General features: G+C 48.0%; 9 protein-coding genes across 9 annotated transcripts; 7 read left to right on the top strand and 2 right to left on the bottom strand.

The window, feature by feature from the left end:
- Positions 1–265: 265 nt before the first annotated feature.
- On the top strand, positions 266–2852 carry N7487_000168 (C2H2 type zinc finger domain protein; the record flags this gene model as incomplete). Its single annotated transcript, XM_056867917.1, has 6 exons — positions 266–404; positions 457–726; positions 789–1037; positions 1109–2090; positions 2151–2491; positions 2635–2852. 6 exons carry the CDS (start codon positions 266–268, stop codon positions 2850–2852), a joined length of 2199 nt encoding a protein of 732 aa, XP_056732701.1.
- Positions 2853–4193: 1341 nt separating this feature from the next.
- On the top strand, positions 4194–5078 carry N7487_000167 (ankyrin repeat domain-containing protein; the record flags this gene model as incomplete). The annotated part of the gene is made up of 1 exon (XM_056867916.1): positions 4194–5078. One exon carries the CDS (start codon positions 4194–4196, stop codon positions 5076–5078), a length of 885 nt encoding a protein of 294 aa, XP_056732700.1.
- A 660-nt stretch (positions 5079–5738) lies between these two features.
- N7487_000166 (uncharacterized protein) lies at positions 5739–8971 on the top strand (the record flags this gene model as incomplete). The annotated part of the gene is made up of 7 exons (XM_056867915.1): positions 5739–6931; positions 6978–7095; positions 7150–7187; positions 7247–8115; positions 8173–8318; positions 8386–8469; positions 8534–8971. 7 exons carry the CDS (start codon positions 5739–5741, stop codon positions 8969–8971), a joined length of 2886 nt encoding a protein of 961 aa, XP_056732699.1.
- Positions 8972–9534: 563 nt separating this feature from the next.
- N7487_000165 (FAD-dependent oxidoreductase) lies at positions 9535–10909 on the top strand (the record flags this gene model as incomplete). The annotated part of the gene is made up of 4 exons (XM_056867914.1): positions 9535–9571; positions 9595–9980; positions 10045–10615; positions 10671–10909. The coding sequence occupies 4 exons, from the start codon at positions 9535–9537 to the stop codon at positions 10907–10909; spliced, it is 1233 nt and encodes a 410-aa protein (XP_056732698.1).
- A 494-nt stretch (positions 10910–11403) lies between these two features.
- Positions 11404–12705, bottom strand: N7487_000164 (uncharacterized protein; the record flags this gene model as incomplete). Its single annotated transcript, XM_056867913.1, has 1 exon — positions 11404–12705. The coding sequence occupies one exon, from the start codon at positions 12703–12705 to the stop codon at positions 11404–11406; it is 1302 nt and encodes a 433-aa protein (XP_056732697.1).
- A 564-nt stretch (positions 12706–13269) lies between these two features.
- N7487_000163 (PQ-loop repeat-containing protein) lies at positions 13270–14359 on the top strand (the record flags this gene model as incomplete). Its single annotated transcript, XM_056867912.1, has 4 exons — positions 13270–13313; positions 13382–13501; positions 13552–13767; positions 13822–14359. The coding sequence occupies 4 exons, from the start codon at positions 13270–13272 to the stop codon at positions 14357–14359; spliced, it is 918 nt and encodes a 305-aa protein (XP_056732696.1).
- Positions 14360–14667: 308 nt separating this feature from the next.
- On the top strand, positions 14668–15873 carry N7487_000162 (uncharacterized protein; the record flags this gene model as incomplete). Its single annotated transcript, XM_056867911.1, has 3 exons — positions 14668–14707; positions 14863–15211; positions 15315–15873. 3 exons carry the CDS (start codon positions 14668–14670, stop codon positions 15871–15873), a joined length of 948 nt encoding a protein of 315 aa, XP_056732695.1.
- A 4042-nt stretch (positions 15874–19915) lies between these two features.
- N7487_000161 (glycoside hydrolase family 18 protein) lies at positions 19916–21721 on the top strand (the record flags this gene model as incomplete). The annotated part of the gene is made up of 5 exons (XM_056867910.1): positions 19916–20024; positions 20080–20142; positions 20196–20209; positions 20269–20396; positions 20452–21721. 5 exons carry the CDS (start codon positions 19916–19918, stop codon positions 21719–21721), a joined length of 1584 nt encoding a protein of 527 aa, XP_056732694.1.
- Positions 21722–22437: 716 nt separating this feature from the next.
- N7487_000160 (putative plasma membrane H(+)ATPase) lies at positions 22438–25631 on the bottom strand (the record flags this gene model as incomplete). Its single annotated transcript, XM_056867909.1, has 4 exons — positions 22438–24144; positions 24194–24892; positions 24953–25176; positions 25226–25631. 4 exons carry the CDS (start codon positions 25629–25631, stop codon positions 22438–22440), a joined length of 3036 nt encoding a protein of 1011 aa, XP_056732693.1.
- Between the last annotated feature and the right edge of the window lie 161 nt (positions 25632–25792).

The following is a 25792-nucleotide window of genomic DNA, read 5'->3' as shown; positions in this document are numbered from 1 at the left end:
ATTCTCCAAGGATGGTGGCCTGGCAAAGTATGGTATCTAGCCAATCGGAATAGGAGATATCCATGCTCTCCAATACTTAAGTGTGGGGAACCACTCATCTTACCCCAAGTCCAGGGAAGATAAAGAAATGAATCGATGGTGTATCAAGTATTATTATGTAAACGACTTCGATAAGCAGTTTGATGGTTTCTCTCGCATAGAGTATGTTGGCCCCTAACCTTCTGTGATAACTGATAAACAACCATATGCGTCGCCCCCAATCCCAATGAGTGAGTGCTCTGAGCGTTCGGCCATGAACTCTCATTCTCAACTGATTGACACAACACGGAAACCCAAACGGGCTTGTGTATACTGCAGTCGTCACTTTCGGCGCGAAGAGCACTTACAGCGACACCTACGTACTCGTCAGCATCCTCGACCCCAGATGAAGATAAATGCTTATCCCCGTCTCGATAGATACCAAAGAGAAGCCATTCAAATGCCACTGTAATGCCGCATTTGCCCGCCGTGATCTTCTGAGGCGTCATGAACGGATTGTTCATCAAGAGCAACATATCTCTTCTTGTTCCTCGTCCACCAAACCCACGACCGCGTTCACTCAAAATGGTCACATTCTATCTCCATCGATATCTTCCCTCGCGCAAGTTTCAGGCGTTGATGGTGAAATGGATCCTCATTTGACGGATCTTATATTCTCTCATGCTCCGTTAGCGGGACGTAACCCTGGTATGTACCCCTTCTTTCGGGCTTCGGATTTTGCGAAGAAGCCTTCACTAATTGTAAACAAGAATCAGAGATCACTGTAGAGGAACTAGGTCAATTTACAGAGTTTTCTCAGTTTCTCAATTCGGTGGGAATACCATCCGAATGGGCACCAATAGATCTTATTGGACGCGATACTTTGCGATCGCCTGATGACTTAGTCTTGGAAGATCGAATGCAAACTCCCGCAAGTGATCTCGATAATCAGACTTTCCATCCATGGCTACCGTCGAACTCACAAGTTGTTCAAAACCTGACCACATTCCCAAGCTTTGGTATGCCTAACACCCCATACACCAGTCGGGATTAAAATATTATCTCCAAACCCAGTGCTAATAGTCAATAGAGCCATCACAAACTACGATCAAACTTTCAAAATTCACAGTAACGGAAGACCAACGTCAAAAAATCGTCCAGAATCTGGAAAGCTTCCATTCTGAAATACCAGGCTTCTCTCTTCCCCCCCGACATGCCCTGACTCGATATTTGGTCTCCTTTTTTGAGGGATTTCATAAGCATCTTTTGTTTATTCATATTCCAACTTTTGACCTATTAAAGCAACCAGTTGAGTGTGTTCTGGCCATAATGGCTGCCGGTGCTCAGTACCGCTTTGAGCATAATAATGCGAATCAACTTTTTCACGCTTCGCGATCTATTGTTACACGTCGCATCGCCTATGACAGTTGCGAGGATATCGAGAGCTCACTTAGTACTGACATTCCACGGACAGCCCACACCATCAAGCCTCAAGTCCAAATCGATGATGACCGCATGCACACCATGCAATGCTTGCTAATTCTGATGGGTTATGGTACCTGGGGAGAGTGTAGCTTTCTCAAAGAGGCCTTCCGTCTCCGCAGCTTACTAACACAATGTCTTCGCATATGTGGCACGCGAGAAGCACCTGCTAGCGGACAGCAGTCATGGAGCGAGTGGATCAGACACGAAACTGTTCGTCGAACTAAACTTGTTTCTTTTTGTTTCATCAACATATATAGCGTGGCCTACAATGCAACAATCGCGATCAGGAGTAGCGAGATGTTTCTTCGTCTCCCATGTTCCACAAGAGAGTGGAATGCGACCTCGGCCCAGGAATGGGAAGATGCACGCCGTGGGATCGAGGCAGAGCAGCTCAAACTTCCAGTTGCATTAGATCGTATGCTACAACTTTCCGACAATGTTGTTACACTTCGTCCTATTCCTTCCCCACTTGGGAGCTATGTCATTCTGCAGGCTCTTATACAGCGGTGTCACCTCGCGCGTGACCTAGCCTTGGGGCTCCCAAATGAGCCTTCTCATCTTCCCTTAGAAGAATCAAATAGGCTGGAGTGAGTATTCTAGGTTTCTTGTTCTTTTTCTACTCGCTGCACAGAATTAATGTGTCCCAGAGGCGCTCTTCGATCGTGGACTTTTATATGGCAACAAGCCCCTGAGTCAAGCCTCGACCCGCTAAATGTAAATGGACCGATCGCCTTCACCTCAAGTTCGCTACTTGGACTTGCATATATTCGACTTTTTCTCAACATAGGGCCATTTCGCCAATTAGAGACGCGGGATCCCACAATTATTGCCGATTGTTTGTTCCAATGCCCTTTACCTGAGAGAGGTCCTCGATTGACACCTGCACTCATCTACGCTGTCCATGCTATGACCATCCCAGTACGGCTCGGTGTTGATTTTCTTGCACGAAGTCAAGCATTCTTTCTCAGTGTGCGATACTGTTTAGCAAGTATGGAATGTGGTGTCTTCCTCAGCAAGTGGCTGCTCACTCTTATACCCTCAACGGGACAACTCACCGGTACGTGCCCACGTCTCATGTTATGCTTGACCTGGGTCTTTGGGTTACAAAATCAATTAATAAGCACTTAACAGACTTCGAGTCCCGTATCTTGACTTGGATTAGAGATATCTTGCAGGAAGCAAATGATTCGATGGACGTGGAGGACGAGAAAAGGCTGCCAATTACGAACCCATTGGATATGAGTGTTGCTGTTCTACGTCTTTGGGCGCGGTTCTTCCGTGGAAATTCCCAGTGGCCATTTATTAATATAATAGGCTTAGCACTACAGCGGTACTCCTGTCTTATTTAACAAGTTGAATAGCTGTCATCCTCCTTTACTCGCCCATCTTCCCTTATGTAGCTCCCCTCTTCCTCTCTCCACGCATTTCTAGATTTACAATGTAATCATCAATTCTTCGATGCTTCATTACAGTAAAACCTTGCAAGATACCCGTATACTGTAGAGCATTCAGAGTTAATTCAGGAAAGCCTTCTGTCAAGAAGGCAGCTCCCCAACAAGAAGTAGCCCGTTGAACAGAGTTGATAAATAATGGAGAATGGAAGCAACAGAGGATGAAGGGTGTAATAAATATGCCTTGACGGGTAGCTAGGCTGGAACAGGCGCTGTACTACTTTAACTCTTTTGATACTCTTGCTCGGTATACTATTGCGTTGAAGTGGACATGGTCTTGATGGGCGTTTCTGGATCACTTCATCTGAACCTTTGAGGGGCAATGAAGCCATTGACTAATTTTGCACATGGCTACCCAGTGGTAGCAGATTGAGGGCATAATGAACGGCCAGGTTGTCGGAACCTAATTTTGACAAAGAAGCACCGATGGCAATTGTTGAATATCTTGCTTGGTTATTGTTGAAGTGTACATGCAAGTATATGAAGCTACAATGTATGTTGATCTGTGTATGAATATAAAGATGTAAAGATGGAGGAAAGAGAGCACTATACGCAGCGGTAGAGGTCAGCTGCTAAAACCTTGTTTCTGGTAAATATTGATGCCTTGATCCCTAGCTTTGTCCTGGCGGTCTGCATTAAAATCGAGCATACAAATGCATATCTCCATGTTTTGTGGCGGCTTACAGGTGCCAAAAATGAAGATATTTATAACGCCTAACGTTATAAAAGCGTACACCGTATATTAAGCTGGTAAACCTGGCAGTACCCCTCCAGGTGGTCCATGATGCACCCGATCATCGGAGGATTACTGCCAGGTTTACCAGCTAAATATACGGAGTACGCTCACGAAAGATTCATAACAAGAAGGTCCGTGCCAAGGAATATTACCCGTTTTGGCGGTAGTGCTTAGACCTAGTGCTTATCTTACGATTTGCGTTCGGAACTCCGTCGGTCACAGAGTCACGACTACTGTATCAGCTTCCCCAAAAAATCGCTACCTAGCTAGGTCCTTCGCTTATGAATCAGTTTCGACTGTTTTTGCTAGGTGGGGTATCCAGGTTATCTAGCCTCTCATTGGTTTACTTTGGGCTCAATTTGATCTCACACCAAGCATCCACAAGACCAGTTTAACTGGATAACCATCTTCACTCGAGTCATACATTCATTTGTTGAACAAGTCAAAAACAACAATACATATGATCACCGAATGGCACGAAAGACGTCAACAGAAGTCTCAAGATGCAGGAAAGTCGACTTGTATCAACCCGGCAATCTCAACTAGATGAACGGGACGATGAGACATGGTCTCCAATGCAGCTTGCCGCTGCACAAGGGAACTTGTCCCAGGTACAGCGGCTCTTAAGCGAGCAAGTGGACCCCAATGAGCCCCCTAAAGGCTACTATGGGCAGACAGCCCTTCAGGCCGCCTCAAATAATGGACATCTTGCCGTTGTTGAGACATTATTAGCGGCAGGGGCACACGTTAACGCTCCTGGGGGAAACAACGGTGGCAGATCAGCAGTAGTACTGGCCTCTGGAGCGGGCTATCTCAACATCGTCAGCCACTTAGTCTCTGTGGGTGCAGATATCAACTGTCCACCCCATCCCTATATGGGCCGAACCGCCCTACAGGCCGCCGCCGAGGGTGGCCATATTGAGCTTCTCGAATGGCTCATTCAGCAAGGTGCAGAAATTAATACCCCTACAGCGAAGAATGCAGGTCGCACCGCACTTCAAGCTGCTGCATTACAGGGCCACGCCGATATCGTGGAAATTCTCCTACATCACAAGGCCTGCGTGAATACCCCAGCCGTAAGGTATAAAGGCTTTACGGCCCTTCAAGGTGCGGCTTTTAGCGGTCACCGCGAAATTGTCCGTCGACTATTAGATGCAGGAGCCGATGTGAATGCTGAAGGCTCGCATTATAACGGATATACGGCGCTTTCGGCAGCGGCAGAATCCGGCCATTATGAGATTGTCCAGATGTTGCTCGATGCAGGCGCAGATGTCTCCCTCACGTCAGGCAATAAAAGGTGGACAGCAGCACAGATTGCGACCTTCCGAGGGCAAAATACCATTACGCAAATTTTCCAACAGATCAGCCAAAGGGAGAACATGCTGTAAGAAATTATTAGGGTTTTAGTATATTGTTCCAAATGCTTGTCGGTCCTGGATCACAACCGAGACCTTCAGATCACACAACGCTGGACCTCCGGACCATTATATTTCTCTCTCAGTCCAAGATTGTATAATGCCTTCATTACTTTCATTACATACCTGCAGCTCAACACGATTAGTCCCAAGGAACGTGTTCTTGGCACTTCGCCTTGAAGATCCCTTGTGCTTGTAGAAATGGAGTTTTATTTTCGCCCAGTGCTGCTATCTAATATGTAGACTAGTTTATAAGAGAATAATTATCGAAAAGGAAAGGAGGCTTGGAATTTCGCCTAAACGGTGGTTATCACATAATATGGGATGACCCCGCAGCGCACAAGTAGCTTTACCTATTTGGGCTGCTCCACCTCCAAGGCCGTCGGGAGCTCCATTCTCATATATAAATTCGGGCGAGAGTTCTGATGGAGTCATGTATATAACTCAAACTTGGATTGCGTGGTACTCGGAATTATAAGAAATATATCGGAAGTGTCTGAAAGTGGATAGTAACCGAGTGACGCGATTTGTATCCACGTTCACGCCAGTGTGGACTTTCCGATAACACGCACTTTCATTTCTTTTGTTCGGTATCGACGCCTCAAGGCTTTCAGTGCTATCCCAGAGAAACTCATGGCGACCAAAAACGGCTTCCTGCCGTTGGAGACGCCTCGTGATTTTGCCCAATCCTCCATCATTCGTTGTCTTCGTCATGGAAAACTCCTACTCGGAACCCTCTTATTGGCAGCAGGCCTAGTGATGCTGATTCAAATCAAATATCTCGCCAATATCACTACATCCAATAGTACTAGTCAAGAGACCTTTTACGAAGGGCTGGACAAATGCTATGAAGCTAGGTATCAGTACAAGGCACCTCAGTCAACAGAGGATCGGGAAAACCCACGGTGGAACTCGATCTCTGGCCAACAGAGACCTATTCTGATCCAGAATGCAACGCTTTTCGATGGCGAGTCCGTCCTCGCAGAAGCGGTGGATATCACATTCGAGGCAGGCGTGATTCGTTCTGTATCAGCTGCAGCGTTGAACCACCAAGCTCCTAAGCATTCTCAAATCATCAACGCCCATGGACGATTCGTCACGCCTGGCTTGGTGGATATGCATTCTCATCATTTGTTACTTCCCTTCCCCCACCTTCCATCTACCAGCGATGTCAACGAGCGCCCAGTGCTAGGACCCATCACTCCGTTTGTTCGCTCATTGGATGGATTGAAGCCATATGACCCAGCGATCCTGATCATCGCATCGGGTGGTGTCACTTCCTCCTTGGTTCTCCCAGGATCGGCAAATATTGTCGGCGGCGAGGCATATCTAGTAAAGAACTTGGCAACCCCAGGCCCAAATGCCGAGCCGGTAGTCGATGAATTACTGCTTGATTATGGCACTCCAGAGAAAAGCCGAAAGAGATACTTGAAAATGGCTTGTGGAGAGAACCCCAAGGGCAACTATAAGAACACCCGGATGGGTCTAGTGTGGCTTTTGCGCAAGCATCTCGCGGAGGCACGAGAGCTAGAAGAGCGTCAATCTGCCTGGTGCCGGGCGGCTGCTAATATTGATAAGTCTAGCTTTGCACAGTCTCGACAAATTTCGCAGTTCTTGAAAGATGAAGGGAGACGACCGGAGTCCTTTGAACTTGAAACTTCTCTTGCACTTCTCCGAGGCGAGCTCAATGTCAATGTCCACTGCTACGAGCCGGAGGATCTTGAGCGCATGTTGTCAGTGCTTCATGAATTTGGCATCCATCCCAGAGCTTTCCACCATGCGCTGGAAGCTTGGGAAGTGCCTGAATTCTTAAAGTCTCTCGAGGAGTATGTGACCTTTTTCCTTTGGGTTTCATTTGCTGACGGACCTCAGAAACATCACTATTGCTACTTTTGCAGAGAATGCGCTTTACAAAGCAGAGGCATACGTGGCCAATTTACGGGGGCCTAAAATTTTGGCTGATCATGGTGTCCAAGTTGCACTGAAGTCGGTACGAAATCGTTCCTTTCGTAAAACGATATTTCGTCCATCTAACAGAAAACAGGATCATACTGGCGAGGGAAACTATGCCAAGTATCTTGTGTGAGTATATAAAAAACACTACATTTAATGACACCATCATCTAACCTGATGTCCTACAGTTACCAGGCCGCAGTTTCTCACTCGTTTGGTTTGTCTGAAGAAAAGTCTCTTCAAGCCGTGACATCTGTCCCTGCTAGATCAATCCAACAGGATCATAGAATTGGATATGTCCGTCCAGGATACGATGCAGACATAGTCATTTGGGATGATCACCCGCTCCAAGTTGGTGCAACTCCAACCCAGGTATTCATTGATGGTCGGCCTGTTCTGAAAAATGATGATAATTCTCCAGAATGGACAACTCGAAACTCTGGCTCTGGAAAACCGGAAGCTCCCCAAATCCGACCATCTCTTGAAATAGGTCAGAAGGAAGATACATGCACCAAAGTTCGGCAGGTTGGTTCCCGGATTTTGTTTACTGGAATTCAGAAAGTCTTGGTTAATACACACGGTCCCTCTACTAGTGCCACTAACGACCTCGTTATGCTGGTTGATGATGGTCAAGTCAAGTGCCTTGATAAGAGATCCTCATGTCTCCCCAGTGACATTCAGGAAAATACCGCCCATATCGCTTTGAAGAACGGTCACGTTCTGCCTGGGCTTGTAGCCTTCGGCAACAAACTCGGAATCCAGTCCATCCCATCTGAACCCTCAACTGGGGATGGTGCGGGTTCGAAAAACGCGGATGCACTCAACGAAAAGAAGTCACTTCACTTCGCCAAGTACGGCGTGCATCTTGATGGCAGAGGACTCGCGAGGGCCAGGATTGGAGGCGTGACGCGAGCCATCACTGCGCCTCTACATGGTGGTGGCGTTGTTCAAGGTGTGAGTGTTGGATTGCGCACGAGCGAGAATGCCACGATTCTTGATAGTGGTATCTGGAAGGATGATGTAGCACTCCACCTCGTGATAGGCCAGGCTGCTAAAAGTAAGAAATTTTCTTGATTTGGAACATTCGGGATCAAGCTAATCTGGTTTCTTTCAGGTGATGAGACACCAACCGTCTCTTCTGGCATTGAGAGACTCCGTCAGTTGCTTCAGGCGGGGGAAGATGCCGCACCCGGCATCCTCGACGTTTATTCTCAGGCTGCGAACGGCTCCCTCCCTGTTGTTGTACAGGCATTCAATGAGGTAAGCTGTGGTTATACTTCTGCGCCCCTGGAACCGCTCTTCGCAATAATTAACTCAATATTGTCAGGATGACATTGCGCAATTGATCTTGGTAAAGCGTGAGTTCCAATCAGTCAACCTGATCATACACGGCGGCCACAGCGCTCCATTGGTAAGATACCCTCGTCTCAATTGGCCTGGGTAGTGGCATTTATGCTTACTTGAATGGTCAATAGGTTGCCAAGCATCTCGCCGAAGCAGGAATTCCTGTCATCCTCACCGGTAACCGGGGTGCCCCTGATGCTTGGGAGAAGAAGAACGCACCCACAGGACCCCCACTTACAGAGAGCCCTGCTAAGATCTTATCTGACGCCGGTGTTTTGCTTGGTCTAGCTGTAAGAAGTGATTCAAACATTCATGGTCTGGCGCAGGAAGCTTGGTGGGCTGGCAAGTATGCTGGTCTAAGTGATCAGCAGGCCATTGCTCTTGTTTCAACCAATTTTGATATCATCCTTGGGGGTCAATCGAAGAAGGTCGAAGAGGGAGCATTGACTGGGGACTTTGTGGTGTGGGAAGGTGATCCCCTGAGAGGGGAGGGTTCTGTTGTCGCTTCTTTCCAAGACGACGGGAAGATTTCCGATTGCTGGCCCGATACCGTTGATGCCATTTTGTGATCGTGGGGCCATTCTACATAGCATATTTTGTCTTCAGCATCTCCTTTGTTCTGGTTTTTGGACTTTGTCATTCCTTGATTTCAAACTCGCGACGTGCTCCGAAAAGGGGATACAAAGAAAGCCTCGGCGCAATTTTCATTCGCCACGATTGCCGACTGATATATCATTCATTTCCAACCCCTATTAGGTCAAGAACTAAACTATTTCTGGGATATCCTGTCAATTAACTGGTTGAGACCGGTTCACTTGCCGCTTTGTCAGCGGAAGCGCCCTCGGGAAATTCGATAGCAGGAAGGCTCGGCGTCTGAAATCGCCGAATTAGGAAAGTATGCGAGAGGATCTACACTCTAGGTGGGCCAATCCACCAGCCAGTATATAAACTAAAATATCGCCCAGCTTGTTAAAAAAATCCCATACCTTGATTCTCAACGGAACTGCAATGCCGCCTCCCTATTTATTCCGCCGGAAAATGACGCATAGTCAAAGGGAACCACATATAAAGACCGCCGCAGCGCCCAACATCAATCTACAATTCACTATCTCCAAGCCACTATCGAGCTAATATGTCTTCCAACGGTGCAGTAAAAGACTCCAACGGAGGTATTCTCATCGTATGCTACCAGCTCAAAGAAGTCGATTGGAATCGCGTTCTGACAAAGTATATATCGGAGCAGGCATTGCTGGTTTGACGCTGGCCCAGGCCCTACGTCGTCATGGAATTCCTTGTACAGTATTTGAGCGCGATGAGTCTGCGGAGGTACGCAATCAGGGATGGGGTGTTTCTATACACTCGACCCTGACCACGTGGGAAGCGCATATTCTGCCAGAGGTATATGACGATGTTTGTGAGGCACAGGTGAATCCCGCTATCGGCCGGGAGGAAGTCCGCGGGGTGCCGTGGATCAATGGTGCGACTGGCAAGGTTAAGCAGTCTGTTCCGAAGAGTAAGAGACTCAGGCTCAGACGAGATGGAATCCGGAAGGCTCTTATGGAAGGTCTAGATATCAAGGTTGGTTAATGTTTCATTTCTTTGGCACTATCCTCGATAAATTCAGTTAACCTCATTATTGCAGTGGGGGAAGCGCCTCATAAACATCGTCAAGGTTGATGGTGGTGTCCGAGCTGAGTTCACAGATGGCTCAACTATTTTAGGAGACGCCCTTGTGGGTGCAGATGGTTCGACTTCGATTGTTCGCAAGTTCCTTGCACCGACAACCTACGGGTTGCACCGCCTTCCTATCAATGCTGTCGGATGTGCCCTGGCTATGAGTGAGGAAGACGTCAGCTACTTCAAAGACCACGTCGATCCACTCTATTTCATGGGAACGCACCCAGAAACAGATACCTTTGTCTTCTGGTCATTGTTGGACACCCCCACAGCCTCCGGGCAACCCTATCGTGCCCAAGTGTACTTCTCCTGGCTTGCATCTGATGCGGATGAGGAGCTGTTGAAACAGCCCTTACTTGATGTGTTCAAACAAAAGGGCAGACCATTTTTCCCTCGTATGCGGGAGATGGTAGAGGCACTGCCTGAGGACACTGTTGTCACCAAGGTCAACCTGGTTGACTGGCCCCTTGTTGAGTGGAATGACTGGAACGGTACCTGCACTTTAATCGGTGACGCGGCCCATTGTATGGTTATCTGTAAGTATACTGCCTATTCTCTTGCTAGTATACGGACTCCAACTAACTTGAGCAGATCGCGGCGAGGGAGTCAACCATGCCATTGTGGACGCCTGTCAACTGGCGGATGCTATCAAGTCAGCTAGCGATGGACACGTGTCATTTAGTGATGCCATCAGGGCTTATGAGAAGCAGATGCGTCCGCGTGCTAAAGAAGCTGTTGAAACTAGCAGACAAGCTGGACACGATGCCCATTGCTACGCCAAGGTTGATAAGGAAGGGAGCTTTGCGCTTCTAGGTGAGAAACCAGTCTAATGGTCTCTCTAAGATTTTGGCCCCTTTTGAGTCCATTGGAACCCACACCTTCCGTTTGGGATATAGGATGTCGATCATGTTTCACTCCACTACAATTTATACCGCACAATACTCGGGCATTTGTCGCATGTATCCTGGGTCGGTAGTGGACTACCCGAAATTTTGTCTTTACATGGTCGCTTAGGCAATATATATAGATCTCCAGTGCTTCTCTGTCAACTTCCTATGATATCCAGTAGCCAGCGAGATCTTTCTAATGACCACAAGAAGATGTTTGCCATCGTTTGTCCTACCGTATAGTATTATAGCTACGTAGTATATCGCGTAGTGCACTTGTATTTAAGGCAACGGGGGTTTAGCAAACGAAAGAAAATTACCCTTTCAAAGCTAGCAAGTTCAAGCTTCATCATTACTCCCAGCTATGCATTGGTGTTAGCAAGTAAGCTTATCAATACCCCAAAAGAAACTCTACCCATTTAAAGCAATTGTGGCATCTACCAATCTATTTCCGTAATCATGGAATCGTTTTCCTCTTGGCCCAACAGGTTGCTACCGTCAAACTGCCATGTTGAATCACAGGTCGATTCCGCATCGATCAAGTCAAACGGGTTCTCAAAGTTACCGTCCACTAAGCCCCAGATCGAAGCTTGGGAGATCCGACGATAGTACGGATCCTCCTCCTCATCCATAGGGCACTCATCGTCGGTGAATTCGGCTTCATCCTCAGCGATGTCAGCTTCATGTATGTAGTGTTCAAATTCTTGAACTGCGCCATCAGAGAACTGATATCGCATCAAATTCTCTTTCATTGCCCCTTCAGTAAGTAATTGTTGCAGGTGTAGATTTTGCATTTCGAGGCTTTTCAGCTGAATGTCCTTCAGATCGAGGCCTTTCTTACCATCATCAGAGACCGCATAGCGTATCGCAAAGTACTTCTTGTCGTCCTCGGAAAGCTCAAATCCCCGAGCCTTCTTACAACAACCACATTCGACGGTGAAATGCCTAGCTGCATGGGTGCGAGTCTCGTCAAGTTTGCGATGAAGGCAACATCCACAGTCACGCCCACAGCAGCCTCCCCTCCGGGCACAATCCTCTCGAAGAACACGATGCATATACCATATAGGATTTGACCGCCAGTACTGGAAAGCTCGCTCCAAAGGTGCATCGAAGGAATCCCGGATCATCCACCACTCGTGCTCAAGTCGTTTATATTCCTTCTTTGTGGTCTTGAACTCTTCCTTGACTTTGGTTGGATCTTGGCCATATTGTTCTCTCAGGCATATTTCCCGTTGAGCGATCTCTCGGAGTCCAGTTTCCAGGTCGAGAAAATCTGCCAAGCGATCTTCTTTCCCATCTAGGTCTTGTTCATAGACGTACCGCTCATATCGGCATCGCTGAAGGGCGTTTTTATCTTTACCCTGTTTGAGTTCGTGTTCTTTCGTACCTGTCATACCACGCTTAAAATTCTTGGATATCGCCAGCCTGATTATATCGGGTCCATCCGAGTTAAACTCAGTTTCAATATCTTCGAGCTTTTTAATGGTTTCTTTGAGTTTGGATTCATTCTTTTCGAGCTTAGCTTTGTCCTGTTCAATTCCAAGCTCCTGCTTTTCAAACTCCATTCTGCGTTGTTGGAGTACAAGCTCATGCTTTTCGAGCTCGGCTTTGCCGTGTTCAATTCTAAGCTCGTGCTTTTCGAGGTCAAGGTCCAATTCACGCCTTCGAAGTTGACGCTCGCGGTCTTGGAGTTCAATCTCCTTTGCGGTTTGATCGCTAGGATTGCTGGGATTGCTCATTTTGGATGTTCGTGAAAGACTGTTGCTGAAACACTAAGGATTGGCGAAATTAGATGGCAAGGCGAACTTGGATTGTTTCAGAAAGTGGGCTGGGAGAATTGGCAAGTCATCCTTTTCGAATATGTCTATGCACTGTTCATCGTGATGTCAGGATACTTGATGCAGTACCGTATACTGTGTCCAGATCGGGCAATACCTTTCTCATTACCTCATTCTGAGCCATCTATATTTCCAAGGGTATCTCCAAGATAGGTAAATGACGAATTTAATAACGATGATTAATCTGATTGGTCTAACTTCGCCACGTTGACCCCATCAGCCCCAGGGCCCTGCCGCAAGTGGAGATCGGCACGCTGACATAATCCAGGGCACCCGCGAAAAAGCCGCATTGAGTCGTGTGTCCCGAAGCTTGTTCCTTTTTTCCCTCTTTTGACTCCCGTTCTTGATTGTCGCCTTTCCTTTGTCGGGAATACTTACAAGACGCAACTTCCCACGCAATCGCGTCGACCCGACTTTTGTCTTTTTTTATTCAGTTAGAGCGACCGTGCATACCCCATCACCGCCATGTCTCTTTTCCAGATCGCTTTTGACTATGCCGCGCCTTTCTTGTATGTGGACGGGAACGAGCTCCCAATTGATCTACAGGTTCCCAGTGCTAACCACACTTAATATACAGCCTTATAAGCTCCCCTGTTACGTCCTATGCCGACCAGATCCTCAGCATTCATCGCACAAGAAGCTCGGCGGGCTTCTCATTGGATATTCCTTTGATTATGCTGATTTCGTCGATCCTGAAGTAAGATCCCGATAAACGGCGCGTTGGGCGCAAAATGTTGACATTGTTAGGGTTTTTTTTTGGTTTGGCGAGCACTACTCAGGAACTTTGTTGACGCAAGCAATTGTCATGATCGTGGTTCAGATTACGATGCTCAAGGTTGCGCTCGATAATCGGCCCTCCGCCGGCGTGCGGAATGGAATTGAACACACACCCTTCAGCGGTGGTAACTCTGACGGTTCATCCTCGAGACCCTATGAGTTTTGGCAGTGGAAGGCCACCAAGCCGTAAGTTCCGGCCCCTCCGGCTACGGCGATTCAAGCTAATTACCCATTTCAAAGATATTGGATGTTTTTGGCTTACTTCGTCGGAATCTTGACCGTCATCCACCTGACCCCGGTCGCCCAATCGCAATTCTATATCAGCCTCATTGGCTACAGCGGACTCGCCGTCGAAGCTACCCTCCCGATCCCCCAAATCGTTGCCAACCACCGATCCGGCTCGTGCAAGGGCTTCCGAGTCTCCGTCGTCGCGGCATGGATTCTCGGTGATACCATGAAGATGAGCTACTTCTTCAACAGCACAGAGACCATCCCCTGGGCGTTCAAGCTCTGTGGTATCTTCCAGTGCATTTGCGACTTCTACCTGGGCTTCCAGTTTTATTACTTCACTCGAAACACCCCCATCCAAACCCCTTCCCACTCCCACTCCAGCTCGCTCTCCGACTCATTCAACAACCCACACTCACACTCCAACTCCCTCTCCCACGGTTTCCCTCTTTCAACTTCTCATTCCCGTTCCACCTCCCAGACCGCAGGCGAGTCTATGGAGCAGACCGGCCGCTGGGGTCACCACGAGAAGGATATCCGCATGGACTAAAATACCTACGATGAACTTGGACTAGACTCAATATTTATGTAGATAGCTAGCATTGGCAAACAGCATTATAGATCTGTAATTTGAATGAGATAATGTCAATACTGATGTTTTATCAAAAAAAAATTGTTGGCCTGTCTTTCTCTGATTGCGCTGATTGCGCGGATTGCGCGCGTCGAGTGAGGGGCTTGCCCCGCGTCACTCGGAATGCCGCTCTGCTCCGACATCTGCGCCAGCATCTTCCCAACGCACCCCCAGGTCTACTGTTTCTGTTTATTATCCGAATCAGTACCGCAGTTAAGATTTACACAATGTCTGACTTGCCCACAATCCGCATTGGCTATGTGCCCGGTACGTCAGCCCCTCCTTCCCAGAGCTTCGGCATCTGTAGCAAAATAATATTGCCATATCCAAGCTAGTTGCTTCGTTTCAACAACGCCTGCGGGTCATTTCCACTTTTTATCAGACGGAATATAGCTAACGATAAGCTTTTTCCGCCCCCCTAGAGCACTACCTAACCCCACTCCATCTCGCCCTCCGTTCCCCGGCTGTTGCCTCCCTCCCATTCAAAATCGTCGCAACTCCCTTCCCCTCCGGAACGGGGCATATGATCACATCCCTCCGCGGCGATGAAATTGACATCGCCATCGGTTTGACAGAGGGGTGGGTCGCAGGCTTAGCCGGAAAGCAGCAAGCAAGCCAGACCTCCGCAGATTCAGATGGAGGATACAAGGTCATCGGGCACTGGGTAGACAACCCTCTGCGCTGGGCCATCGTCACCGGCCGCAATCGGGACGAGATTAATGGAGTGTCGGATCTGAAGGACAAGAGGGTTGGAGTCAGCCGACTGGGAAGGTAAGCTCTCAACATTGGGTGATGGCGCAGTATAGCTTGGAGACTAACATATCGACCTTTAGTGGTTCTCATATCATGTCCTTTGTTCTGGCCCAGCAACAAGGCTGGAAAGCAAACTCCTTGACCACGGTTCCTCTGGGACCGTTCGGACCCTTGCGCGGGATGGCGTATCCGGTCTCGACGCCTCAAAGCCCGACCAGGCTGCAAACCCCTCTGCTGAGTTCTTCATGTGGGAAGAATTTACCACGAAGCCTTACTTCCACCCCACATCTGAGAAGCCGAACCCGCCACTTAAGAAGATTGGCGAGATCTTCACGCCGTGGCCTTCATGGATGATTGTCGCTTCTACGGCACTATTCCCTAACCCTGAGCAAGACCAGCGCTTGGAGAGCCTCTTCCAGGCTCTGGATCAAGGAATCAAGGAATTCGAGGCTGATACAGCAAATGTCGTGAAGCTTCTAGGTACTGGCGAGCTTGGTTGCAATTATATTGAGGAGGATGCGACGGAGTGGCTTAAGGATGTCAAGTTCACCAATGCTACCCGTGGCGTTGACGATAAGATTATTGGTGGTGTTGTCGATGTGCTCAAGGTGGCTGGTGTTATTGACTCGGCTATGACCAATGACGAAGCTATCCAGCGTGTCATTGGGATTAAGAGGTAGATTTCTTACTGATTGAACATAGAGAAGTCATAATATAAACAATATGCGGAGCGGTAATACCCTCTAGGACTGGATTCTGGACATGTCACATCGACCTGTACAATGTTATGCTCCTAGATAGTTAGCGTGTTCGGAAATTATTCTACCTCGGCACTTGGTATATGAGGAATCAAACGGAGCAGACGGCCTCATTATACATACTCAAGAGCTTATCGAGACTAGTATTGCATGGGGATATCTCTTTCTGCGCCAGGCGACACGCATCCAGCCGCCCATTACACATATATCCTTGGTTATATCAGAAACGTTGATTTTGTAAGAATTGTTCTGCTTAGTGATGGGTGGGTGTTCTCTACCTTATAGCTAATTTAATTTCAACTTTCTAGTGATAAAATTCAGTGTTGTAGTCGGAAAAAGAACATACAAAGGGCATGAGAAAGACAGACAGCAAGACATCGTAGTATTATCTCCACGATATGCGGATGGGACGAGATAGGGGACGTCCATCGAGCGTTTTCAGTCTCAGTTCTGACTTGCTGTGATTTGCCGTTACCCTCTCGGAAATGCACAGTATGGTGTTCCGCGACGCCGCCACGGCCCGCAGAGGTCATCAGCTAACCTCCGTATAGCCAGGGATGCGAACGGAAGTCGCAGGCTATGTCTGTGGTAAAAGTTATGGAGTTTCAAGGTTCTAGTGCCTCACATTGTAAATATAGCCGGACACTTCTATCATCTGCGCATAGCCTTTCAGTGGAGACCGAAGACTCTATCGTCCCTCCAAGGTATGTCAGAGTGGGGAGGCATCTCACCAGAAGGGTGCAGGGGTTTTCCATGATCAATAAGAATCAAGCTGAGATTCACTATGAAGCTTGGGGACAGGGAAGATATATGAAAGGAAGCACATGATAAGGTTTGGGAGGGTCATGGCAAGTTATCCATAAGTTATATGCCATCAACGTCATTGCGAGGCGTTTGATGAGCAAAGAGGCTAAAGTAAGATGGTGGCCTTAGGACGGCGAGGTGGGAGGTATCCCATATATCCCAATGCCACTCGAGCGAGGATTGTTCTCTTCCATCTTCATCGCCATGACAGGTGCCCCTCAGAAAGCAATCGGGTAGTCATCTGGGTCATGGTTCATTGAATCATTTGTATTGTAATGTCCATGTGCTTTGTATGTCCCTTGGGGCTCTATTGACTTGGACGTAGGGGAGAGATCAAATCAGCCTCCCTTCCAAAACATTTTCAGTGATACTCGTTAGACGTCCTATCGTGGAGGGCTGACTGCAAGATGAGAGCGCATCACATACGGACGTGATTACGAGCTGACCGATGTCCGGGTGTTCGACTCGTCTAGAGCTGTGTAAGGAAGCCGTTTTGATGGTGTTGTGAAGTCCGATGAAGATCATGGTTCGGCCTCAAATTGTCCCCGGAAATAAGGCGGTTGGCTCTGTTGACTATGTAGCTATTGAAAGCGATGATTCTGCAACCACCGGCGAATATTTGTCTGGGTAGAGCCATTCAAACCCTGTGAGGGTTTTTTGCTGATCCCTAAAGCTCGCTAGGGCGTTGTATGGACCATAAGACACCGCCGGCAGTGGTTTGGTTCACCTGAACGTCTGCTGGTGGTGGTCGTATGAGGCTGCAGGGATGAATCAGCTTTCTCTTCTCCAACCTAAATATATCAGAAATGGGAAAGTACGGAATCTCACCTTGGTATGATTCTGACGCGTCATCCACGACCCCTTCCACGAATCCACTCGATCATACTAGTTTCCGATATCATGCATTAAGGTCATGACAGCATTGTTTGAACCGCTGTTGGTGGGTCGCCTTGAATATCTGCGACCCAGCTGCCCAACCTACCTTAGGGTGGACACCGAAAACAGATGAAAAAGGGTGGAAAGAGAAACAGGATTCAAGGATAGAAGATATCGAGAAGAACTATATGGAGAAGGTTGGGCTCATAAAGCCCACGATGGTATCAGGGAGATGATTGTTGGAAGTGAGAAGACAACATTTGAATCTTCGGAGGTGATAATTGTCAGTCATGCATATACATGGCAAGTACGACTGACAGCTGAATGTAGGAACACTCATCCATCCCTTGAGTCTCTTTTGGCTTAATGGGTAGATAACTTAGTGTCCAGAAGGGTCGTCAGGTAGCTTTGACCAAGGAGCTTCATCTCCGATATTTCCCCTTTCTCAAAAAGGCCACCAGGGTCGATATCGAGAAACAAGTGGTACAATCGCCTCTACAAAGATCATTCTCAAACCCAACGTTTGACCTCTAAATTTCCCACCCTTCATGCCCTCGTCTGTGATATTTCGTGTCCCCTAATTCCATATTCCACGGACAAGATGGCTATCTGGAGGAAACCACTACTTTTATCGCTTGCGGGATATGTCGTTGGGACAATTTTAATTGGATAGTCACCTTCATGTATTGTAATTCTCCTCGATAAAGTCCTTCGGCGTATTACTGGCTCTACCGTTGGATTGTCGACCTCGTCATTATAGCAGACACCGTGCATGAAAGCGACAGAGGCAAAGCGATCAATGTCGCACTAATTATATCTTCTGCCAGCGCTGGTATAATGAGCAGGCTCATGGTTTCCAGCATTTTGCGGGGCCCGTGGAAGTTACCGGTAACTCCTAGTCGATTTTTCACTTGAAGTATGATAGGTTTGATTTGACACACTCCTAGATTCTGTTGGAGCTTATGAGAACGCAACTCTGGGCGTCTTGGGCCTCGCGGGGGTCTATCTCGTGTTTATGCTACGACTGATATAGCTGCAATTAGCGGGATGACCATTGGCCCATCTATGGCTGGATTCCCCCAGGACAAGTTTGGCTACACCTCTATGAATTGGGTTTTCGGTAAGTGATCCGTTGCATTCCGGGGGAGATGGTGTGTCAATTTCTTTTTGGTTGAAATTGGCAGGGGGGTGTTATACATATTATCCTGGCTATCTTTGCTGCGTGCTTTTTGCGATCGAAATAATTTCCGCGGTTGTTGGGAATGCCCTCAATTCAGCATTCGACGCTAACCCAATTGGGTAATTCCGTTCGGTATAGATCTAGATGTGATGGTGGCTTGCATTCTGCAAGGGCATAGCGTTGGATTTATGATAAGTCGAGGGTCGAATAACATTGAATAAGCTAAATCTAGGGTGATTATGTATTTGGGTACTGGGGGCCAATGACTTGTGGCGTTGAGTCCGCTAATATATATCTCGAAGCCCTAGTACGCTTCACGGTTTACATGGATATTCCTCAACACCTAAAAGTATTACTTTTTCAATAACTTCGGCCTTGATATTTCAAACAAAACTTAAATAGTCAACTGAACTACCAAATTAAACAAGTATCAAAGAAGCTATAACCTAATTGTCAATAGTTTGTCGAATCAGGGCAAGTAAAGTGGTAAAGTATAGTTTTTAACTGAATGGTGTGCCTCCGCCCAGATGACCCCCAAGATGACCGCCCAGATGACAAGGGATGCGGCTTCTGACCGCGCGATGGCCGGGCATAAAGTAAAATTTCTACCAAATAGTCAAATGCTCATGGCCTAGAATTTGATTTTACACCCACAACATGCTCATCCCTCGGTGCATTCTTGGATCTACCCCGGTCCCCTGACAACAACACTGGAATGTAGAACTGGGCACCGGCTCACACTCCACAATCTTGTTGGAATTATCATCTGGTAATATCGCTTACAATTTTGACCCAATTGGAGCCGAAGAATGGCTCCAAGCCCTTTCTTTTCAGATCGCTGGCGTGGACATGTGGATCATACCATGCGCTGAGGGCACCGGGTGTGAGGCACCTGAATGGGCAACGCGGCCATTGTTTCTCGAGAATGACGAAGACAAAAATACAACGTATACTATTTAATGATGCGCTATGCTCATTCATGATGAGGCTCGGTGTTCTGGAGTTTCCTTGTCCGTCCCTATACATTCTCTAATCCCATATATTAATTCATTCCTTAATCCCTAATAATACAAGTCGACCGCATAGTGTACTGCGCTTGTCACCATGCGTCGCTATCAGGGTGTCCTCCATTTGTCTATTTTGTTGGCTTCAATTGGAGGAGCACAGGCGAAGCTGGACTTGAACTCGACCAGCAACATCGTTGTTTACTGGGGTATGTGGTCATTGATCATTTGGTCGAGTGAATACTAACATAGGATACACTGAAGGCCAGAATTCATTTAATGGAAAGGGGGATAAGGAACAGCAGCCTCTGGCACACTACTGCGACAGTGAGTGAACCCTATATTTCCCATGTGGTTTTGAAGCTAACAAGAACCTCTAGATGATGACATTGACGTAAGAGAAGCATCGCGAAGGAGCCTCTTTGAATTTGCTAGGCTAACAAAATAATATAGGTGATACCGATGGCCTTCAACATGATGGTCAATGGCCCCGGAGGTGCTCCAGAGATTGATTTCTCTGTTACCAGCAAGGACTGTGATGTCTTCGAGGGCACCCAATTGAAGAACTGTCCTTCAGTTGCGTAAGTTACTAGATCCAGTGGGCTGGCAATTCGCCAGACAGCTAACTTTATCTAGCAAGGACATCGCGGCATGCCAAAAGAAGAACAAAACAATTCTTCTTTCGATCGGCGGAGCCACGTACAGCGAGGGCGGCTTCAAGTCTGAACAGGATGCCAAGGATGGCGCGAAGCTGATGTGGGAGACCTTTGGCCCTAAGCAAGATGGCTCCAAATCCCTTCGTCCCTTCGGTGATGTCGCCTTGGATGGGTTCGACTTCGACTTTGAGGCCAATGTCCAGCACATGGCCCCATTCGCGAATGAGCTGCGCTCATTAATGGAAGCTGATAAAAGCAAGCAGAAGTTCTACTTGACAGCAGCACCGCAATGCCCCTACCCAGATCAGGCAGACAAAGAGATCCTCAACGGTCCTGTCTACATCGATGCTATTTGGGTACAGTTCTACAACAACTATTGCGGTGTCAACAACTTCAACACCGACCCCTCAAGCAGCAAATATAATTTCGACGAGTGGGACAACTGGGCCAAGACTGTGTCTAAGAACAAAGATGTAAAGGTCATTGTCGGGGTGCCGGCCTTCACTACTGCGGCGAGCACAGGGTACATCCCGGCGTCCGAGTTGGCCAAAGTGATTGAATATACGAAGAAGTTTGAGAGCTTTGGGGGTGTAATGATGTGGGATGCCACACAGGCTTACGGCAACGAAGGGTTTATCAAGGACGTTCGAAAAAGCCTGGGCCCTGCGCATGATTCCGGTTCGTCGTCGCCCGATCCGGTGTCAACCTCGGCACCTGCCTCTACGTCCACTGACTCAACGAAGCCAACAAAACCAACGACCACCACAAAGCCGACGACGACGACAACGACGACGACGACGACGACGTCTTCATCTTCCAATGCACCCGACTCCTCACCCTCGGCTTCCTCCTCCTCATCTGCTACTGCTTCGCCCAAGGGAGCTGAAGAAACCACTACCACCACTACAGAACAGAAACCCACCGCTACGACATCAACTACTCCAGCCAATACAAGCACAGACCACGAGCCCGACAATACTGAGGCAACGCCGACCCCTGCCGCAACCACATCTGCTCAGACAACTGCGGTTCCAACCTCGACTTCCAGCCCACAGAACGAGAGCAACTCGAGCGAGGATACTTCGGACGACGAATCAAATGATGATTCGAATAGCAATACTCTCACTTCTATCCTCGGCAACGACCTGCTAGGCTTGCTGGGTGGCCTCCGCAAGGCGAACGAGATTACTAACGGCATCACCCATGGTCTGACCAAGAATCTCCGCCGTGCTCAACGCAACCGTACGTGAGCTATGTAACTTGTTCGTCACGACCGACATCACGACCGACATTGTCACGGCTAGTCTCATTCCCTTTGTAGATTTGAACGGCTACCATGCATGTCCATGATTGGACTATGGAGTGCATACGAAGAACCCTATGATGAATTTGATGTGATTTCGGACCCGCTGCAGTTTCTTTTTTTTTTCTTTCGCACGTTCGATCATCTTTTATACCCTTCGACTTCATTCGTTTACACACACCTAACTTCAGGGCTTACCCTCCTTTATATGATACCCAATATTTAATTTTGTCCTTTCAATCCTTGGAAGATCACAGTATATGTGGTGCTTTGTGCATTTTCTAAATGAAATCTCTCTGAATTCATTCTACCATCCGATGAAAGCAGATGGGCACCAGTGGAATGAGGAGTATAGCTCATTTTATCTACCAATGAACATATTGTCAAATGGTTCCAATCTTTAATTAATGATTAAATTCAAACACATGAGAACTAGAGGTATTTTAGCGCTATTAGGATACTTGCAAGCAGATTCAACACATTAGAGATTAACATAGACACCCTCGTGCTCTTGTAAGTTGCCCCCCGAGAATACGCCATCATAATAACGGTCATCACCATCGACAATACCTAATTAGGCCAGAAACAGAACAGCAAAAGCCTTTCAACTTCCAATCATGATTAAGTTTGGACTTCATACCTTCCAATTGATATCCAACCCCTTTACTCAGCCTCCTCTTCCTCCTTGCTTGTAGCTAAAGAGAACCTACCCTTGGGAGCACCCCCTTCCTCGTACTCAACTGTAAGACGGGAGAAGTGAGCAAGCATGTTCTCGATCTTGACCTCCCCCTTGTCATGCTGGACACGACCTAAATTATCGAGCCACTGGATCTTGTTCAAGATGAAGTATACCAGAGCGATAACAATCGACACACCAAGTGAATAGCCCCAGATTCGTACAACAGTGACAATATCAGTCCAGCCATTCCTAGTCTCGACAAACTGGTCTGTGGGCTTGGTCTTCATGTTTTCGTTGGTGAACCAACCAAACAGACAGAATATAGTAGCCAAAATGTCGACGCCGAGGATAGCGGTCACTAGATGTATAGATGGCCATGTATCGATACCGCGAGTGACAAAAATAAGCCAATTCTCCGTGAGCGCCACCTCCAAAAAGAGGACTTCTTGAATAGAACCCCAGTTTTGGATAATACCTCCGGATTTCAGGAACATGCTCCCTCGAATAACCCACGTACCCAACGCCAGAAGAATACCAAGAACAGAGGAAATGAACCAGATTTTGGGAAGTTGCCATTCAACAGGTCGCAACTCAAATGATGCATGGTCATAGGCCACCGCAACGGTCGCAAGATCGGCGAACAATGCCAGGAAGACAATAAGCTCGACACGGATGCTCTCATTGAGGATGATCATCGAAGTCACGAGGTAGATCTCAAGGTGTAAGCACAGTGCAATGCGATACTGGATGTATGATTTCATCCGATGGAAGATTTGACGTGCGACCTTGATAGAATCGATAATAGTCGACAGTCCAGGTTCCAGGAACACGATGTCTGATGCAGATTGAGCGGCTTCCGAAGCGCCTTCAACGGCAATGCCACAATCGGCCTTTTTCAGAGATGGTGCGTCATTTACACCATCACCGGTCATCGCGGTCAGGTGGCCTCGTTCTTGTAGCATTTGTACGACTTGGTATTTGTGTTCTGGGAACACCTCGGCAAAGCCGTCCGCTTTTTCAACAAGATCGCTAGCCATAGCACCACTTAGCCCGCCGTGAATTAGCTTATCGGAGTTATACACCTTGGTACCCAAGGCCAACATCTTGCATGTTTCTTTCGCAATAGCAATAGCATCACCGGTAAGCATCTTGACGCTGATTCCTAGATTCTGTGCTTCGCTGATTGTTTGAGCGGTGTCTTCTCGGGGCGGATCAAACATAGGCAGCATTCCAAGCAAAGCCCAATCTTCGCCATCTTTTTGAACGGCAACACCGAGAGAGCGGAAGCCTCGATGCGCAAATTCTTGGGCTTTGGCCTTGTACAAGTCTGCAGTCTCCTTGGAGCAGCTCGTCAATTGAAGCACGGCTTTCGGAGCGCCTTTGGTGCAGGTGTACCGAATGCCATCACAGGTGGCAATAGTGACAATGCGCTTTGAAACCGGATCAAACGGTGTGAAGGTTTCAGTTGACCAACCCCGTCGCAAGATTTCTCGTGCTCTGGGGTATTGGCGAAGCGTCAAGATTGTCACTTTGTCAATGGGATCGAGAGATTCAATATTGTGAGAGGAGGCGAGAGCAGCAACGGCGAACATCCAGTCAACATCAACGCCTTCAGCCACATAAGGATCCCGAATACTCAGTTTGTTTGCCGTCAGAGTACCGGTCTTATCGGAACACAAAATGTCAACACCCTATTCCGCTGTTAGTATTTGCCGACAGTCCAAGCTGACACAGACTTACGGCGAGTGATTCAATTGCAGTCAGCTTTTGCACAATGGCTTTCTTTTTTGCCAGATAGGCAGCGCCAACAGCCATAGTGGTAGTGGTGACAACAGGTAGACCGACAGGTACACCAATGATCAACAAAGACAGAGTGTAGTGAAGCAAAGTCTGCTGACCAGGCGAAGCGATAGGAATATGACGGAAGAATCCACCAATCCACGCAGCGAGGATCCAGGCCATAACAAGAATCAAGAGCGATGTTCCGATATTGTCCATGACAAGTTCGAAGTGACCAGCGCCTTTAGCAGATTGCACCATACTTGCAGTGCGGCCAACAAATGAAGTCCTCGCACCCGATTGGACGACCGCGTAGGCCTTGCCACGCTTGCAGCCAGTCGTGTAAAAGATCATATCTCCCATATAACGATCCACTGCTAGCGACTCGCCTGTGATGGCAGAGTGGTCACAGGCCAAAATGGGATAACCACGTCTGCGAGCCTTCTTGGCCTGGTGTTCGTCGTGCTCCTTAGCCTTGCCATCGTCTTCGTCCTTCTTCTTGTCGGTCTTGGTTGGGTCTTCCTCTTCCTCAGACTCGGACCCTCCACCGAGCATTCCCTGCTCTTGAAGCTGGTTGAATTCTTCCCAGCCATGTTCATCCTTGACATCACAAATAACCCTGCAGTCCGCAGGGACGACTTGACCTTCACCGATAACGACCTACATTATTCATTAGACTCTGGTATATACTAATGCTGGGGCCTTCGAAGATATACTTACGACATCACCTGGAACCAACTCTCGAGCAAGACATTCTTGCTGAGTGCTATCACGAATAACCTGCGCACGCAGAGCAATGTCACCCTTGAGACTGGCAACCACATCGGCAGCCTGCTTCTCTTGATACCAGCCCACTGCTGCGTTCAGACACAGGATACCAATGATGACCCCAAAGTCAACCCAGTCCTCTAGACCAGCAGCAAGCAAAACCGCCAACTCCATGACTACGCTCAAGTCAGTGCGGTAATGACGGAAGGCGCGATAGTGACCTACCGTAGAGAATTGGACCCTGGAAGTAAGAAAGGATCTTAGCAATAGGATTCTCCTTCTCGGATGTCAACTCATTCCACCCAGCCCGACGACGACGCAGTGGAACTTCATGGCTAGAAAGGCCCTCTCGGATATCCGTCATGGTCCACTCATCAGGGAACTTGCCAGTTTCTCCTTCAACCCTTTTGACGCGGACCTTTCGCTTCTTCCACGGGGCGTACCAGTCTCGTTTCTCAACTAGTTCGCCTTCCTGTTCATCCGCTGCACTGGCATCACGGAACGTCGACACGTACTTGACAAGCTTGCCATACTCGTCCAGACTGTTCCAGTCCCCGCTTAGAGACGCCCGAGAGATACGTGAGCTGCGGCGGCGGGTGTCGGCACGCTCAGCTTTGGCCTCGCCGGCCATGTTGGGCTTTCCAAGTCAGTTAACAGTCTCTTCGGGATAAAAAAATGGAAAACACAGATAGACGCATACCTGTCGAAGGAGACAAGATATTGATTATGACTAGGAACGAATGCACGAAGCAAAAGGGATATAGAAATGAAGAAATAATGATACTAAAGAAA

The sequence above is a fragment of the Penicillium crustosum genome (assembly GCF_028827405.1).
Source record: "Penicillium crustosum strain IBT 35664 chromosome Unknown utg000001l_segment0_segment0, whole genome shotgun sequence".
NCBI lineage: Eukaryota > Fungi > Ascomycota > Eurotiomycetes > Eurotiales > Aspergillaceae > Penicillium > Penicillium crustosum.
The sequence above is the reverse complement of the archived record's forward strand: the minus strand, read 5'-3'. Positions and strand labels throughout refer to the sequence as shown.